The following is a 17,419-nucleotide window of genomic DNA, read 5'->3' as shown; positions in this document are numbered from 1 at the left end:
GCTCCTTTACCCGCTGAACAGGTTTACTCACGCCTCAGTCTTTAGGACCCATGCACGAGGACTCTCCCGACTTTGAAGGAATCAGGGAGGAATCTCTTTTCTCTGGGGCAGATTTGGAAAAAGGCAGCTTGTCTCTTCTTAATCTCATGAGAAGCCTTCTTCTTAGGCTTGGAAGTTTTAACCTCAAGTCCTGAGCTTGTGCTCAAAGGGGTGCTGCCTGTTGATTGAGGTTGATATATGGGGAACAGGGGGGTGTCTCCCTCAAATGCTTTTTTAAGTCTTAGCTCTTGACCCTCACAAGTTCTGGGAGGGAAGGAATGGCAAATGCTGCACCTATGTGAGGCTCACATTTCAGCTATGCAGTAAGGGCAACGTTCATCACTCACTGAAAAGGAAACAATTCTTGAACCTAGTTATAATACTTACCTCCCAGGAAGAATTTCCCCAGGATGGGGGAAAAACAACTACACTAGTACTTAAGACCAAAGAGTAAATGAACAAAATAAACTATTTACAATACATTTACAGACTGAAGCAGTCAAAGGAAGCTGTGGACAGAAGCAGATTCTGACTCAGGCCACGTGGCGGTAAGAAGGAAATGGAGAGATGCTGGTCTGCACTGCCTCTTATACTCTCAGTTCAGAGTACAAGGAGAACTGCACATGTGTGAACCAATGGACCCTGCTTAGTAAAAATCTCTAGACTCAGGTGCATGGCATGCATGCATACCCATATGTGCAAAACACATAGGGACCATCACTCAAAGTAATATAATTTCTCCTTTCCATCTTCATTAGAAAAGAAGTATAGTTAGTGTCTAACTTCTTCTAAAATGTAAATATATTTTAAAAAAGTGTAACAAACTGATGAAAACATTAAAAAACCCTAACTCTGTGTTAGGCACTGTACACATACTCACCGTAAGAGTCTCCACCCCAAAAAGCTTATAATCTAAATAAGTAAAACGGACTACAAGTGGGAGAAGTTATGGGCTCAGAGAGTTGAAATGACTTGTCCAAAGTCACACAGCAGGTTAGTGACTGAGCTGTGATGATATCCCAGGTCCCCTTATCCTCAGTCCAATGATCAATCTAACAGACATTGCAGCTTCTGCTAAACCTTAAAAAAAAATGTTACTATCCCTCCCAATTAGCAAAAACCATTGTTTTTCTAGTGGAGCAGAAGCCAACATGGCTGCATTTTGAACATGTTTGTTCATCACTGATTATGCACTTTATTCACTATTTATTCACTAAATTATGCCATTTTTAAGGTGGTTGAAGTTTTGGCTAAGTATTTTTATGAAGAACTGTTTAAATGTCCATAATGAACAAAATTAACCCATTATTACAAGCGTTCATTAAGTGTTTAGCAACTTACCATCACACTTTTGTCCATTTTCCATGGTTCATAACAGTCAGAATTTGGCAACGGCAAAAGAGAGCTTTTTCCTGAGTATCTGAAATCTAAGATTCAGGATAAGAATATTTAATGGACTGCGTAATAATATGGGTCATACACTAGTCATGAATCTTAGTTTTCTTTAAATTAATTAAATCCTGAAAACAGCTCATTATTATTTTCCTTTAATGACATTTCAGGTTATTTCCTACATATGTAAGACAGGCCTACTTTTTGCACTGTAGCAGGAAAACCGATCAGATATACTATAAATATTTGCACCATGAAAACACGAAATTTTAGAATGACTTGAATAAAATCATATTTATCTATACACATGTCATGTACACACCTCCCACCGTATAAGACAAAAGACTTTTTCCTTTGAATAATAGTTAATACAAGTGTTGTTTATATATCTCAAAAAACTAAACTAAGATTTTCAAACAGTGAATAGTGTTTTTGCGTGCCTCAACTTTTGGGTGCTCAATTTGACTCCTTGAAAGAACCTGATTTTCAAAGGGCAGGTGCTCAGAACTTTCTGAAAATCAGACCCATTTATGGTGTCTCAAGTTGTGCACCCAAGAACAGAGGCACCCAAAAATCACTAGTCACTTTAAAAAAATCTTTATACTTCTTATTCCAAATAACTAACTGGGAATATAATAAGCAAAATAATCTTATTGCTCCAGTCACAATTTTCTACCCCCTCCCCAGCCTCTTCCCTGGGGGTTCCTCCAGTTAGTTCAGAAAGCATCATTTAGAGCTTTTTAGATTTACTCTTTTTTATTTTTCAACTTTAAGTATGGGCAATCATTCAAGAGCAAATGTTTTCTGAGGAGGGAGTTCTGGTCACCCACATTAAATCCAACATATTTGATAAGTATCTGACTCAAATCAGAAATGACAGCAAATGCATATTAACAGTTTGAAAAACCCGATTCTAAAAAATAAAAAAAAAGTACACCAGACAGTGTGCAAAAATCATGCTAAGATGCTGAAATGGAGCCCCCTAACAAACTCTCTTATCTGGACAACTCAAAATATGTAGGTATTATGGAAGAATTCTCTCTAAATGCTAGCTAAAGGGACAATACAATCAAGTTTCTAAAGAAGCATGAGCCCTAACAGCTGAAGTTAAAGTGCTCTAATTAAAATGTAGATTAAATGGAGCATGAAGCTAAAGCACAAGCTACTGAATTACAGAATAAAATACCTTTGATCCAGGGTTTCAGTACTGTCTCTTCCTGGTAGGCATTTATTTGCAGGGATGGCGGTTGCAATCCTAACGGAAGTTCACTGCTCACAAACTCTATATATTTAGAATCATTGCTAAATAGTAAAAGAAAAACACATGTTTAACAAAATAAGACAAGTGCTTCTCTAACTCTTCATGTCATGTATTAACTATAAAACACTAGATAATTTCTTCAACGATTAAAGCAAATCTTAAATATTCACTGTAAATTTAAGTAGCTGAAGAGCAATCCCCCAATATTGCTTTAGTGAAAGATTATCTCAACTTGTCCATAGTTATATTAAAGCAGGGAGAAGGCGATAGCAACTATGTAATTAAGAGTTAAATGCAGTAACTTGGTGGAGGGAGCACCTGTGAGCCACTTGTTTAAAATTCTGCCATAAAACTGAAAAGAAAGTTGGGATAACTGAAGTGTATGCTTGAGTTAAATCCTTTTCTAAGTACTGCTGAATCTTCCCTGCCAGAGATGAAATCTGTGGGGCTTATAAAGTTGCTTCTGAAGAGCAAATCTTATAATTTTCTAATGGACAAATTACACTAAAAGGAAGAATTTTTAACAATATTTCAAAGGGAAAATATTCCTGAGCCCCAATTAAGTGTTCTACCTCACAACTGATTTCAAATATATATGCTCAACACTGTTAAACAGTATATTTTTTCTAAGTATGAATATTTTCAGCAAGTGCAGCAAGATGTTTGTTGTTTCCTTCACTGGTTATAGTTAAAGAAATAAGAAAATTTATCCCTACTTACCTGAAAATTTCCTTTCTTTGAGTAATAAGGTACAAGATGCATTACAATGGGCACGTCAGCCTATTTGCAGTTTTGGGGGCAGAACCAGACCTGTCAGTCACTGGCAGTATGGGAATGTCCCATCCCCGCAAAGTTCAATCCAGCGAGGTAACTTCTACAGCCAAGATGATTCAAACAGATTGTGCTTAATATACTTTGAGGAAGAAGCATGATTTCTCCTACTAAAGAGCATGGCAAATTACACCTAACAATGACAAATCCAAATTCTTGGATGTCAATTTCCAACTCTATTCTGAGGAATCCACTGGTCTCCCATATGGTCCGCATCTATGGACCTTATTACTCTAAGAAGGGAAATCTTCAGGTAAGGACGGATAAAAATTTTCCTCTTCTTCGTGCTAAGGTTCACAGACCCATTACAATGGTATTTTCATAATAGTGTACCTCCAGGGTGGGAAGCAGGATCATCTTTTAAATGCAGCCATCCAAAACAAGGTAGATTATATATAAACTACATCTTCCCTGAGGCACCACAGCATGGAGACTTCTTCCAAAAGAGAGGAAATGGGACTGGCTAAGATTGGATGACCAATATGAAGAACTCGGTGAACTTATGAATTGATGGCTATGTGGCTGTAGTGAGAAGCCATGGCCTCCCTCAGAGGTTGAGAGGGAGGGACCCAAAAACACACCCCCCCCTCCCCCAGTGGGCAGAACCAGGAAATCTACACCCAACACACCAGAAGCTATGAGGTGGGACAGGAAGGGGAAGTACAAAAGACGGGCCTTGGAGCTCAGGTGGGCTGGAGCTGCCAAGGGAGACAGACGCATCCCGCCTGCTGCTACCTATAAGGAGCTCCACCATGCTGAGGACTGGCCAGATCTCCCTGGGTTGCCAGCCTACAGAAACTCTAAGGAGCTGCTGGAGCTGCCACCTGAGGACTCATAAGAGTTCCCCGAGGAGACAGAGGATCCCCACGTTAGAGGTACTAAACCCTGGGGATGTAGGAAGTAGCCCAGGGGAACTAAATGATCGTCTGGTTAAGTGCTGGCCTGATCCTATGTCAGCATGTCACCACTCTGCCACTGTTAGGGCCTTGGGCTGGGACGTGGTGGAGTCGGTAGGCCCGTGTCCCCCTACCATCCCACCCCTGGGGTGAAAGCTTCCCCACCTTAGGCCAGGAGGCCTGTGTTGGTCTACTGCCCCTGCCTGAGCCCTAGACTGCTTTGGTGCTCGCCCCTGCCTGAGCCCCAGACTGCTTTGGTGCTCGCCCCTGCCCGGCCAGTAGAATAAGTTGCATTTGTTTTCTTTTTTGGGATCCATGAGAGAAATAAGTACTTTATCCAAGTATTCATTTCAAGCCTGTCTAGTCCCAGATGGAAGATTGGTTTTTCAATAACAGACTTCCTCTGCAAGAAAGAGACCTCTGAAGATACAATACTATCAGGCCACTAAGCCATAGCCCCTACAACAAGAAAGGCATAAAAAGTATATTTTCTGCTATCAAATTCCTAGATTTTGTACCGTCCTCCGGGGCAGTGGAAAAGCTGGGAAGACAAAGCAGGGTCCTTCCACAGCTTTAAGAGAGGTCATTCATCCCCTCACATCCTGGGTCTTGACAGAGGCTCCCAAAAATACTTTATTTTTTCCAAATGCAAAGAGGTTGATTACCAGCCCACTATATCGACTTACGATGAGTGAGAATACTTATGGACACCGGTTCCACTCTGCTACTCAGGCTTCTGCCATGTAAGTCTTAGTGTTCCTCTCTCCCTTGGTGAGCAGTGCACATAGGAGATAAGAAATTTTGTTTCACCCAGAACAGGAGAATTTCTGTCTGGGGTAGGGTTGTTTGTGTTGTTCTCAGTTGTAACAACCCTATCAGACACACTGAGTATCGTGACAAGAACAGGTCTGTTATCCATGGAAAGAACAGTGCTCTGAGATCTCAATGAATCATTGCATGCCAGCAGCTGGATGTGGTGTTCTCTTTCTGGTACCCAATTCCCTGAACTGAACTGGGAAGGTCCCTTAAAAAAAATCTGACTCCCAGTATTTCCCAGTTGGGGGAACAGAGAATATACATTAGAGCTAGATCTCTGCCAATGGATAAGATAGGCAGATACACAGAGGGATACCTGCAATTAATGGATAGGTATATGGACTCTGGATCATTGAAGTATACTTGTTTATGAGATCAGAATTCCAATAGGCTCTAATAAGAATTGGATTTGTTTCTGTAGCCCCACTTATTTTCTATTACAGCCATCTTCATCTTCTGAAAGGAGATCATGTACTGGATTGTATTCATCCTCAGCCCAGGCCTATGACTGACTTCCCTGGCACCACATATGAATGTTTGTTCTAAATCCAGGATGCTCCAGAAATTGTACCACTTTGTTCTGTACAGAGAAAGCTGGAGCAAACACACTGATCAGAAAAACTGCCCAGGAAGACACAACTGAATTTCCTTCTTCCCTAAAGCCAGTATTATTGCTACCATGATCCCAAAGAGAGAACCAGAGAGTACAGGTAAGATCAAATGGTGAAGCTGAAAACTGGGAAAACAAAAAGGCAGCAATCTATCTGCAAAACATAATTATCTGGGGATTGTAAAATGGAAATACTTTGAAAACAAGCCTCCTTTGGGTACTACACCCATGTTAAAAAGTGGACGGGCATGGCCCTCCCACTTTTAAAAGTGGGGGGGCATAGCTCCCCTGCCCACCTCTCCACCCAGGAATGCTAGAATCAGGGGTGGAGAGGTGGGCAGGGGAGCTATGCCCCCCCACTTTTAAAAGTGGGAGGGCCATGCCCGTCCACTTTTTAACATGGGTGTAGTACCCTCACGCAGGCATGGCAGGGGAACTAATAAGGTGATCTGTTCCCCCACAGCAAGTGCAGGTAGTCCCTCAGCCCCCCATCTGGGAAGAGGCTGGTGCTGCTAGCAGGGGCTGCACTTGCTGTGGGGGAATGTGTGTACCTGGGGATTCTCTACCAAAGAATCCACAGATCCTGCAAACATTGTGCTACTAAAGACAGACACCTGATGCACAATGATGCTGGATTAGAGACCTCTGTCAAACCCTTCTTTAAGAAAGTCTAAGAAAGCCATAATTCCTGGATTTCTAGGATTTACTTCAGATTCCTGGCACCAGTCATAAAATCTAGTCCAAAAATATGCTTTCAAAGTCAATACTCTTCTAAAAGACAATGCAATGACACAATTACTTCCCTTTCAACAGCCAGGCTGTTAGATGCGGCCAGTTTGGATTTAGATGAAGCAGATGCATGTTGTGAGGATGTCCTGTCTCTTTGGGAGCTGTAGAGGCGGTCACAATTTCAGCTCTATCAACTCCGAAGACCATGGTCTCCTTGGCCAATGTAGAGGTACCAATATTACTGTTGCCTGTTCTAGTTTTAGTTTCTGGACCACGTTCCCAAACAATGGGAAGGGTGGAAATGCACAGAGGATTCTGTGACCATTTATGGGACAGGGCATCTTCCCCATGGATCTGGGGTCTACTTCCCTGGTGAAATACTTTGGTCTCTTTGCATTGATGCGGTTCGTGAATTAGTCAGTTGAGGGCACGCTGAATGACTGGATGATTAACTCAAATACTTCCTGATTTAGGTACCACTTGGGGTTGTTCACCTTGGTCCTGTTGAGCCAGTACGCCTTCTGGTTCAGGACTCCCTTTATGTGAGCTGCCCTGGGGGAGAGGAGAGAATGCTCTCCTCACTCCATGATTTCCATTGCTTCCGTATGTAGCGCTGGGCTTCCTGTCCCCCTTGGTTAGTCATGCTGTCTGACTGAATTGGAATGTTTCTCTTTAGGCTGGACTGGAACCTTCATAGTGGCAGCCTGACTACTCTTAGTTTATGAGGTTTATGCTGTAAGGTCCTTTCCTCCAGGTTCCAGATGTCTTGAACTGTTTGGGATCGCAGGTGTGCTCCCTAGCTCCCCAGGAAGGCCTCGGTTGTGAGTATCAGGGGTTCAGGAAGTCACATGGGTATGCCCTTGTGGACATTGCCCTAGGTTGACCACCATTTAAAGAGTTGATCTCCTGCGTCAGAACCCTCACTTGATATTTTATATGTTCCAGGGAGTGATCCCATACCTTTAAAATGAAGCCTCAAAGGTGCGTGATGTGTGACTCCACCCATAGAGTGCTCCCCATACACAATACCAGGAGGCATAGCAATTGAAGGCTCAGTGCAATAGTTGGCCTCTTGCAGTGCCAAAACAATGCAAGGAGGTCTTGAATCTTCTAGAACATCTCTAGAGATGGATATACCTTGACTATAAAGATGCCTATATCCACTCCCAAAGGTGTTATTTGAGTGGACGGAATCAGTGAGCTTTTCCTGATTTTGATGATAAAGCCATGCACTTGCCGGAAATTCAAGGACAGGTATGTAGTTCTATGTGCTGTTGCTGTGGATGGAACATCCAGGAAGATGTTCAGGTGGATCCCCTGTGACCTGAGCCTGGCTAGGATTACCACTAAAATCTTTATAAAGACTTGGGGGAGGGGGGTAAGCAAGGACAAGCCAAATGGGAGCATCAAATAAACAACATTGCTTCCTGCTATTGGCAAACCTTAAGAACTTGCGATGGCACAGTGATGGGGATAAGGAGGTATACATCCATCAGATCCACTGAAGTCAGAATATCCTCCCTGGTCAGGGATGACAGTGTAGAGGTTAGGGTCTCCATCCGGAACTTCATTTTTCTCATCAACTTGTTGAGCCTTTTGAGACCTAGAATGGCTCTGATTCCCCCTGTATGTTTCTGAAAAATTAAGAAGATGGAGTAGAACCCTGTCTTTCCTCTGACGGAACTCCCTCTTACTTCCATATCCAGGAGATAAGAAATCACATTCTGGATTAGACCATGCTTTACGGGGTCATTAGAGAAGAGAGACTGGATGAAAAATAGATGGGGAGCCTGTAACTTGAGAGTATTCCTGGTTCACTAGCTCTGTGGTTCATGGTCAACGCAACCCATTCCTCCAGTTAATGGGAAATCCTGCCCCCAAGCTTCAGCTCTAGGCAGAGACCCTTGCATTTCTTGTCAAAAGGTTTTGAGAGCAGCAGGATTCCCTTGGGGCTTTCCTCGGGAGAACTTGCTGTTTCTTCACTGGTATTTCTGCAAGGATGATGGCCAAAAGGAATGCCCTTGTCAGAAGGCTGGCCTCTTGTCTCTCTTAGCGGCATCGTGTGGGATTGAAAGGGACCATTTAGATGATGTGGCATTGTCCGCTACTACCTTGTCTTTGAAAAGCAAGGCTCCGGGGAATTTGGCAAAGCACAGCACCTGCTTCAAGTGTCCAGGGACGAACCCATCAGTGGCACCTGGTTACTGAGCTGGAGGACAGGGCTTTGGCTGAGAATCTCATCACGTCAGTAACAACACTGTTGCCAGGGAAACAGAGCCAAAGTCAAGTTGATCTCTATACATGAAGGCTATGAGATCTTTCCAGCCAGGAGAGAGATGGCTTTGCAAAGCAATTAGCTGTTAGGGACACCTTGAGGAAGCCTCAAAGTATTGAGAGTGACCTACAATTTTTTTTCCTCTGTGAGGTCCTTAGGATAGAACTCCCTTTGGAGGGGACAAACATAACTTTAGCCAGGGACAGTGTCAATCTTTGGTATCTCAGTAATTGACATTTTTGTCCTATAGAACCTAAGATCTCTTTTGTTAATGTGATTGCCCTCATCTGGCTTATCCCATTCATCCCCGATTACTTCCTCAAAAGCAGAATGTAGGGGAATCATGGCCACAGGGAACGATTTCAGGAGAAGAAATTTGCTCAAAGGCTTACTCTTGATAATTTTGTTCAGGTTGAATCGGAACAGTGGATACAACCTTGTTGCACACGGCCTCCAATTTCTCAGGGGAAAAAAAGCCTTTGCTAAGGCTTCCTCTGGTCCTGATTGGAGTTAGAGGCCATCCTCCAGACAATTCACCACTCTCTGTTATGGAGGAGGAGAAAGAGGAGTCAGGACTCATACCTCCTAGATCTTTTATGTTTTCCTTTGCATTTTTTGCTATCTTTGATTTTTTAGCTTGCTTACAGCGTACAAGCTGTTGTGGCTTTGGTGATGTCTTTTGCAGGTAGCCTTGCTGAGGGCCTGAAGTCCTCTCACGAGCTCTCTTCCTGAGTTCTCGCTGCTGGGATCCCATTCTCCCATGGTGGTGTTGGGGGGAACTCTTCCAGAACCCTCCTAGCCAAACTACAAAGGGGGGCTGTGTGCTTATGAGCCCGGCTTTTTTCCCCCAGGGTGCTCAGGGCCCATTTTAGGACTTGGGCGGGGGGGGATTTGTGACTCCACAAATCTGCCCTCTGTTCTCCAGGGGACATTTGAGAATTACCTCTGAGTTGGTTGACTGGGGTCCTCCTTGTCCTTGGAGTCTCTCTCTGCTCTACTCAGACTCGTGGTCCATTTTTCCTATGTCAGAGTTGCGGAAGAGAATCCCACATGCCTGTCCAACTCCATGCCCTGAGACCTAACAGAGTTAGAGCTGGAAGGCTGGGTGCAAGTTAGGCATAAATTGTTGCCTGCCATGCCTGGAAGGGGAGTCACATATATGAAGCACTGTCTGGATTTCATTCAGTGCTTTTTAAGTCACTCTGCCATACCTGGAAGCTGCAGAGGAGCCAGTAGGGAGGCACCACAGCTGAGGCTCTGGGGGGTTTCAAAACACAGCTCAAAAACTAGCCCAGGAGGGAGAAGGGGATGGGAGGGAGATCACGGTTCACCACTCCTCCGCATTTTGACAAAAAAAAGTCCTCCTAGACAAATGTGAAAGTGGGAGCTGCAAAAACCATCATCTGCACTGCCACGAAGGCAGAGAAACTGGAAGCAAGCAGGAGTTGAGGGGGCATGGCCAAACCATTTGGCTCCAAAACTCTGATCCTCCTTTGAACTGCAGAGAGAGAGAGAGGAGAGAGCAGCTCAGACGTCAAAAATTGTGGGAGACGCTGGCATGCAGAAACAGTGGGCAAGAGGCCCCTTACTGCTTGTGGGTTGTTCAGCATCTGGGCCGCTGTCCCTCATACTCCACAGCCATCTACTGGATTGAGGTGGTAGAGGTGAGACATGGCAACCTGTTACAGAAGCTGGGAACAATAACCTGGACGTTAGGGTATGATGACCTACAGCAATAGCTGAGAATGACAGCCCAATAGTTATGGCATCATGACCCACACTAGCAGTTCAGGATGACAACCTGATACCTTCCCAGTGTTTTAGACATGACAGGAAATTCCTATCCCACTATTACAACTTCCCAGGATGCATCAGAATGGATATATAACTATGGCTACCCTAAGGCAGTTGCCGAGCTCCTACGCATAGTTTTAAAATAACCAGTAATACTTGTCTGAAAGAGTCTATCCTTTGGTTTTTGTTTTGGGTTTTTTTTGGTGGGGAGCAGGTGATTGTTTCAAATATATTTTACTATTTGATTCGCTAACTCAGACTTGAAATGCCGGGCCTTCCTCCCTGAAGGAGAAAGAATTCCCTTTGTGGGGTAGTGTGTACCGATGCCTAAAGGAATCCACACACATTTATGTCCTGGCCTTTTCTGCACTGATCTGCCATGCTAAACTCTTTGAGGGTGAGCACGGAAACTAGGAGCTAAGGATTATCTGCCCTGCTGCACGCTGTGAAAATGAGAAACTCCCTTTGGGAGTTTGTCCACATAATAATGCTTCAGAGAGAGTGAAATTGAGCTCAGATTACTTTGAAAATATTACACGTGGCTAGTGATCTCCCAGTCCTCAAAAAGGCTGGGTTTATTTGCCTCCGGCATTTACCTTAAGTGTGAGCTCAACTGTGAAAAGTCTATTAAATGTCACAATAACCTAGAACAGTGTGTGTTGATGGGAAAAGGTGCAAAAGGGTCAGAAAAACTAAATTAGTCCAAACAAAGAGGCCTACTGATATAATTCTAGGACTGGGTTAAGAAGAAGCCTGGTAAATAAGAGAAGTGTGGGAAATCCATGAACCAAAATTGGTTTCTCAGAAATTGGGCCTAATTAGCGGACAAAATAATGAGAAGATGGGCTATTCAACCCACATTCCTTTTGGGGATCCTCAAAGAGACTTTGAGGGAACAAATATGAACACTGGTTGACTAAAAAACAAGAGAGAAGGGGAAGGAGCAAGCTTCACCATCATGGCTGCTATCTCCACCAGCTCCTTGGACCCTGGGATTCAACAGAACACCACAGTGCCTTTCTCATCCTAATCCTGAAATGTCCTGACCAGACCGGACCCAGATGACACCACCTCCTCCACCAGACTCAGCTAAATCTTGAACACCATCTGGAGACTTTGCATCACCCTACAACTCCCAATGTGTCCTCTTCCTTCCTCACCTTATTTCTTCTCTTTCCCTACCCCTCTCTTTTTCCTTCAGTCCAATAAGAGTCTGTCTTAGCCAGCCATGACTGCATACTTTGCAGTATTGCTGTAAGCCTGTGACCAGAGAGGAAACTAAAAGCAATACCCTAAATAGACCAATGCTGGTACAAGTGTGCCAGCTCTCAGAGTGGCTGATAAGACAGTGTGATGTGTCAGTGTTTCTCTAGCAGTAAGGTTGCAAGTGAGTCAGTACCAGAGAGATCAGCTGCATTTTCTATCTTTGCTGCTCTTTTCTTTCCCCTTTTGTGTGTGTGTCTTGTTTTGTCTTCTAGGAAACAGGACCAGATTTCAACAATAGCTCCAGCCCAGCTCGACTAACTTCCTCTCTCTCTTTCCCAAAAAGGACAGTTATTACCTTCTAAGAGACTGTTGAAATAAAGGGATTTTCCCTCTAAAAATTACTGTACAGCTAAAAGAAAAGGGAAGAGGGGATGTTGTTAAAATGAAAAAAATATTTTATACTTTACATTTCAAGTTGTTTTAACTGTTTTCCCTTGGTTTTTTGTATCTAACAAAAAAATTAAAAGATTTTAAATTACATGTGTGCAGTAGAACTAAGTAGGCCGAGGTCAGCTGACTAAACCCCAAACCTTGTTTAAAACTATTTAGCGTCGGGCAGTTACAGGTCATGTCAACACCTTTTACTCTTTGGGCACATTTATTTCATCTAAATTAACACAATATGTGTCCACATATGCCCACTGTGGGTCTGTCAAGGAAGGCACTGGTCTGAGGCTCATGTATGGGCTTCCTAGAAGCTATGCCCCTCTACATTGCATGGAATCTATATGGTCCAGACAGGTTTGATTTGCCTGGTGTTCTTGGCCTGGGATACGAGTCAGGATTCTCTTGGGTGGAGGGAAGATGCACCTGCTATAGAAGTGGCGGTAGAGGGAGAAGGCTAGGCCCAAAGACCCCCTTACCACATTCTTCAGTGTTGGCGGTATCTATGCTGTCTCTGGTGTCTTCCATCCACAACCTGTAGGGAAGTGGAGGGAGAAGTTGGAGCAGGAGGTGGCTGAACTCCACAGTCAGAGGTGTGATGGCTGGTATGGACTATAGGGACTTCAGGTGCAGTCTTTCATTTGTCATGTTGCCCTCCTGAATTCGGTCACCTCATGGAGATGGAGAGAGTGGGGGCTACTTGTCCCAGAGCCAGTTCTTTTCCAATCTTGACTGTCTCCTTTCCTGCTGGGGGACAGGGAACCAAAACAACTCTGCCAAGGCTGGGCTGCTTCTTGCTCAAAAGAGCCAGCTTTTCTGATCCTGACAGGCAGTTCCCTCCTTGCCCAGGGAAGGGGAGCTGAAGTCATGCCACCCAGAGTGGGTTGTAAGGGAAACTACCTCTGCCCACAGAGCCAGACAATCTCCCAGTGAAGAGCACGAGAGACTTTTTTTGGCCTAGCTCTGACCCTGAAGCTTGCAGGAACACCAGCTACCAAAAATGCCTCAAAAGCAAAGTGGACCAATCACCCCAAAAATCAAGCGCAGCCCTCAGACATAGCTGGACATACAGCAGTTACTGAAACACACAGTTGGTTTAAAATTTGAGATAAAGTTTGGAATTTTCCTCAGGAAATGTCTACAGCAAGGGGATATGGCCGAGCTGCTAGCTGCTGTGGTGGCAGATAAAACTAGAGGGAACTTCAGGAGAAGGAACATTCCTATGCTGCTAGTGACTGGTTCTGGTTCTGTCCCCAAGCTGCAAAGACATTGAAGTACACATTATAACAGATTTGTGAACCTTAGCACAGAGAAAGTGTATTTGTTAAATGGGAATAAAAAGTAAATTTATTCCCCAGACCCTATTGCAGTTTGCAAACACATGCACTGCTGGTATGTTGGGGTTTTGTGTGTGCACCTTGTTAAGAGCAGTACATCATTATTTTAGTTCATTCTTGTTGAAAAAGTTTGTTTTTCTTAATTATTCCTGTCCATTAGCTAATCTTTCCAGGCTACCACTCTTCTAAACTTGTTCACAATTTTTGATTTGTCAAGATGGTAAATTAAACTGGTTCATAGTCAACCTTTTTTACTCTGATGCTGTAGGTAGATTGTCACTAAATCGAATTTCTTTCAGATCAGCAGTGTAAAGTAATTTAGCTGACTACCACACAAGCTGAATTTTAAGATAGTGAGGTCTGTTTGTCAGGTCTTCTCTCTCTACAGTGCAAAATGTGCATTTCAAGTAAAGGAGTACATCTTTATTCCAATGCTGTATCAGAAGAAAAGCTAAAGCAATGGGATTTTACTACTGGCATAGAACAAAAAGCAGATGCAAATACATTTGTGCCCAGTGTAGTCTACTTACCTGTGTAGTGGTGACAACTATAAAGACCTAAGTGCCAGTGTCAACAGTACTATGTCAGCAGGAGAGCTTCTCCTGCTGAAATAGCTACCACAGTTCACAGGAGCTATTGTAATGAAGTCAACGGGAGAGCTATTTCCCATTGGCTTAGAGTGTCTGCACTAGCAATGCTACAGTGCAGATGTGACGCTGTAAACTCTGTAGTATAGCCATAATCTGTCTGTCTCTCTTTCCCACTTTCCAGAGCCTCCTGGTTGCTGAGTGAGTGACTCAAACTTCAGTTACCCAACCTTTCCTCCAGTTTCCTGGATGCTGCACTGGATACATGTATTTCTCAAAAGTTTTCTCCCACTCTCAGCTTTTGGGTCAATCCCAGTTCATACAAGCACATGCACATTTCAACAGGACATACTTGAATTTAAGTATGTGCTTAAGTGTCCTGCTATCTCAGGGACACAGTACATAGTTTCTGCAGCCTGCCTCTGCTATAGATCAAAGAATTCCAATGCTAGAATGGACAGATATTGATCCAATTCTTTGACTGCTGCACAGTTCTAAACAGCAGCAGTGAACATTTACACTCTTTATTTTCACTCCGACAGTTTAGAAAATCTTTGAGCAGCAACAGAGACACTTGAGCTGTCTATGAACTGGCAGATATGACTTCATGGTTTAACCCTGGGTTCACATTTGCAAGATTACATTTGTAATCTTAAACTTAATTAAGCTTAAGAACTAAAAGCTTAATTAAAAAAATGAAAGCTTAGTTTCTGCAGAAGTTGATGACATTAACCTGGAAAAGTTTCCTACTGGTCAAATATAAGTGGATTTTTTAAGCATTGACAATAAATTTTGTCAGAGCCTGGGGAATCGTTTTCAATGGAAATAAATATTTGTAGTATGACAGATATACAATTTATCTGAACACTAGGGTTAGGAAACAAAACTATTTCTATTATTGAAAATATTGAGTGAGACTAATAAGAATACCACCTCTGTCACTCCCAATATCTATATTGTAAATACTGAAGAGCAAATGTCCAGTATTGCTAGAACTGGTGACACTACAGAATGAAAGACTCGTACCTCTATTTTTGCAACACTCACACTACCCACAGTTAGCAACTGATTATGATCTTTCATAGTTATGTGAATTACAGCAACTTAAGCATTTTCCCTGTTTTTGGAAGAACTAGGCTACAACTTGATTTGGAAAAAAAAAAAGTCTCCTCCCTCTTCAGTTTCAAAATTTCTTAATTTTTCCATTTAGATTTCCCCTCCATTTCCAATCTTTTATTATGAAGTGTCTAGACACCAAATAATGTCTTGCAGTTCCAAACAAGCTATTATGATATAAATCAACATAATAATAAATGTAAAATTATGTTTTCTATAGAGTTGCTAGAATTTCACATTGCCATATTCTAGTAAAAAACTAGCCAATATTTGCACTTGAGCAGTTTTAGACAAAATCTTGTCGTAGCCAATTATTTCCTGGATTATTTAATTTGGTCAAATTATTAGTTCTACAAAACAGCAAATCCAAATATAGTCAATACTACTGCTTTATAGTTCACCATCTCAAGACTGATCATCCATACTGGAATACATTTTCAACTGCATTCATTCTGAGATGCTTGAATAGATAAGACATGGATATACATCAGACAAAATAAATCAACTGCAGACAAACAAAATTCTGTCCAATATACCAGGATATAACAGTAACTACATTACACCTCTGATACTTCTGGCTCTGTAAACATATTAAGTTATGTCAGTTTAATTTTCTACATAAATAGTGATGATGTAAGTGAAAGAAAAGAGTAAATAAAATCAGGCTGATGAGATTTGGTAAAAAAAGAAGTTGCCTTTCACTTTATCATTAGCATACATTACTCAAGAAGAAATGGCATACATTACTCAAAGGTATGTCACGGCACATACCTTTTTTCAGCTTCATGAATATTAACTTTTTCTTCTTTTATAGCGGCCAACTTGCCTGCAAATCTGTACTGTGAAATGATTATAGTTTAAATAAACAAATTCAGATAACTCTATCCTGTATATCAAACAATCTTTCATAACTGTGCCCCATGTAAGAACATAAGAAGGGCCATACTGGGTCAGACCAAAGGTCCATCTAGCCCAGTATTCTGTCTTTCAATAGTGGACAATTCCAGATGCCGCAGAGGGAATGAACAGAACAGGTAATCATCAAGTGATCCATTCTGTCGCCCATTCCCAGCTCAGAGGCTAGGGAAACCATCTCTGCCCATCCTGGCTAATAGCCACTGATGGCCCCATCCTCCATGAACTCATAGGCGCCAACTCTGTGGGTGCTCCGTAGCTGGAGCGCCCACAGGGAAAAATTAGTGGGTGCTCTGCACCTACCGGCAGCCAAGCTCCCCTCACACCACCTCCTCCCCTCAGTGCACCATGTCCCCGCTCCTCCGCCTACCTCCCAGTGCTTCCTGCCCGGCTGCCACCAAACAGCTGTTTGGCAGCATTAGCACGCTCTGGGAGTGGGAGGAGGAGCGGGGACATGGCACGCTCAGGGGAGGAGCAGGGAAGAGGTGGGGCTGGGGCGGGGATTTGGGGAAGGAGTTGGAATGGGGGTGGGGAATGGGTGGGAAGAGGCGGGGCCTCATGGAAGGGGTGGAGTGGGGGAGGGGCCGGGTCGAGCACCCACAGGAAAGAGGGCAAGTCAGTGCCTATGCATGAACTTATCTTGTTCTTTTTTGTACATACAATATTTTACAAACACTAAGTTTCTGCATATCATCCTCACTTTAATGGGGGCTCAAACATGACTATTTTACTATATAAAATCTAATGCAGATAATGGCAACTACTGTTATCTAAAGGGAAACAAATTTAAAAACTACATTCTGACTTTTTCTTAAACTAATATTGCTACACGTAAGATTATTATAAATGAAATAATAGAGGAAAAACACCTTTTCAGATTATGGGAAAAACATGAAACAGGCTATGCACATAGTTATTTTCACCTGAGGTTTGTTGGATTTTTCCCCACAACCCCAGGAAAAAGAAGAAACAGGAAAATATTGCTGAACACACAAAAATTGGTAAGGGGACTCAAAACAAATATTCTCCATTTAACCATCTCCTTCTCCAAACATGAATGACTGATTTTCCATCCCTGGGGAAGAGTTGAGGATATGATGTGTTGTATGTGGTATATGATGGTTGTTCAAGTGGCAAGGTTTATACCTTGGGGTGAGGAGTAGAGGATATA

General features: G+C 42.9%; 1 protein-coding gene across 13 annotated transcripts in view; it reads right to left on the bottom strand.

The window, feature by feature from the left end:
- The window catches only part of TOPAZ1 (testis and ovary specific TOPAZ 1), a 99,143-nt gene that overhangs the window by 67,633 nt on the left and 14,091 nt on the right, over window positions 1-17,419 (bottom strand). For all 13 annotated transcript variants that reach the window (XR_012157495.1, XM_073333336.1, XM_073333333.1 and 10 more), the window contains 3 exons: window positions 16,105-16,172; window positions 2,618-2,733; window positions 1,381-1,466 (listed from right to left, as the gene is read on the bottom strand). Coding sequence is in view for 12 of the 13 variants with exons in the window: in XM_073333336.1 (XP_073189437.1) it covers window positions 1,381-1,466; window positions 2,618-2,733; window positions 16,105-16,172 (270 nt within the window). In the remaining variant the exon portion in view is untranslated. The remainder of the gene's footprint in view (window positions 1-1,380; window positions 1,467-2,617; window positions 2,734-16,104; window positions 16,173-17,419) is intronic.

The sequence above is a fragment of the Lepidochelys kempii genome, chromosome 2 (genome assembly GCF_965140265.1).
Source record: "Lepidochelys kempii isolate rLepKem1 chromosome 2, rLepKem1.hap2, whole genome shotgun sequence".
NCBI lineage: Eukaryota > Metazoa > Chordata > Testudines > Cheloniidae > Lepidochelys > Lepidochelys kempii.
The sequence above is the reverse complement of the archived record's forward strand: the minus strand, read 5'-3'. Positions and strand labels throughout refer to the sequence as shown.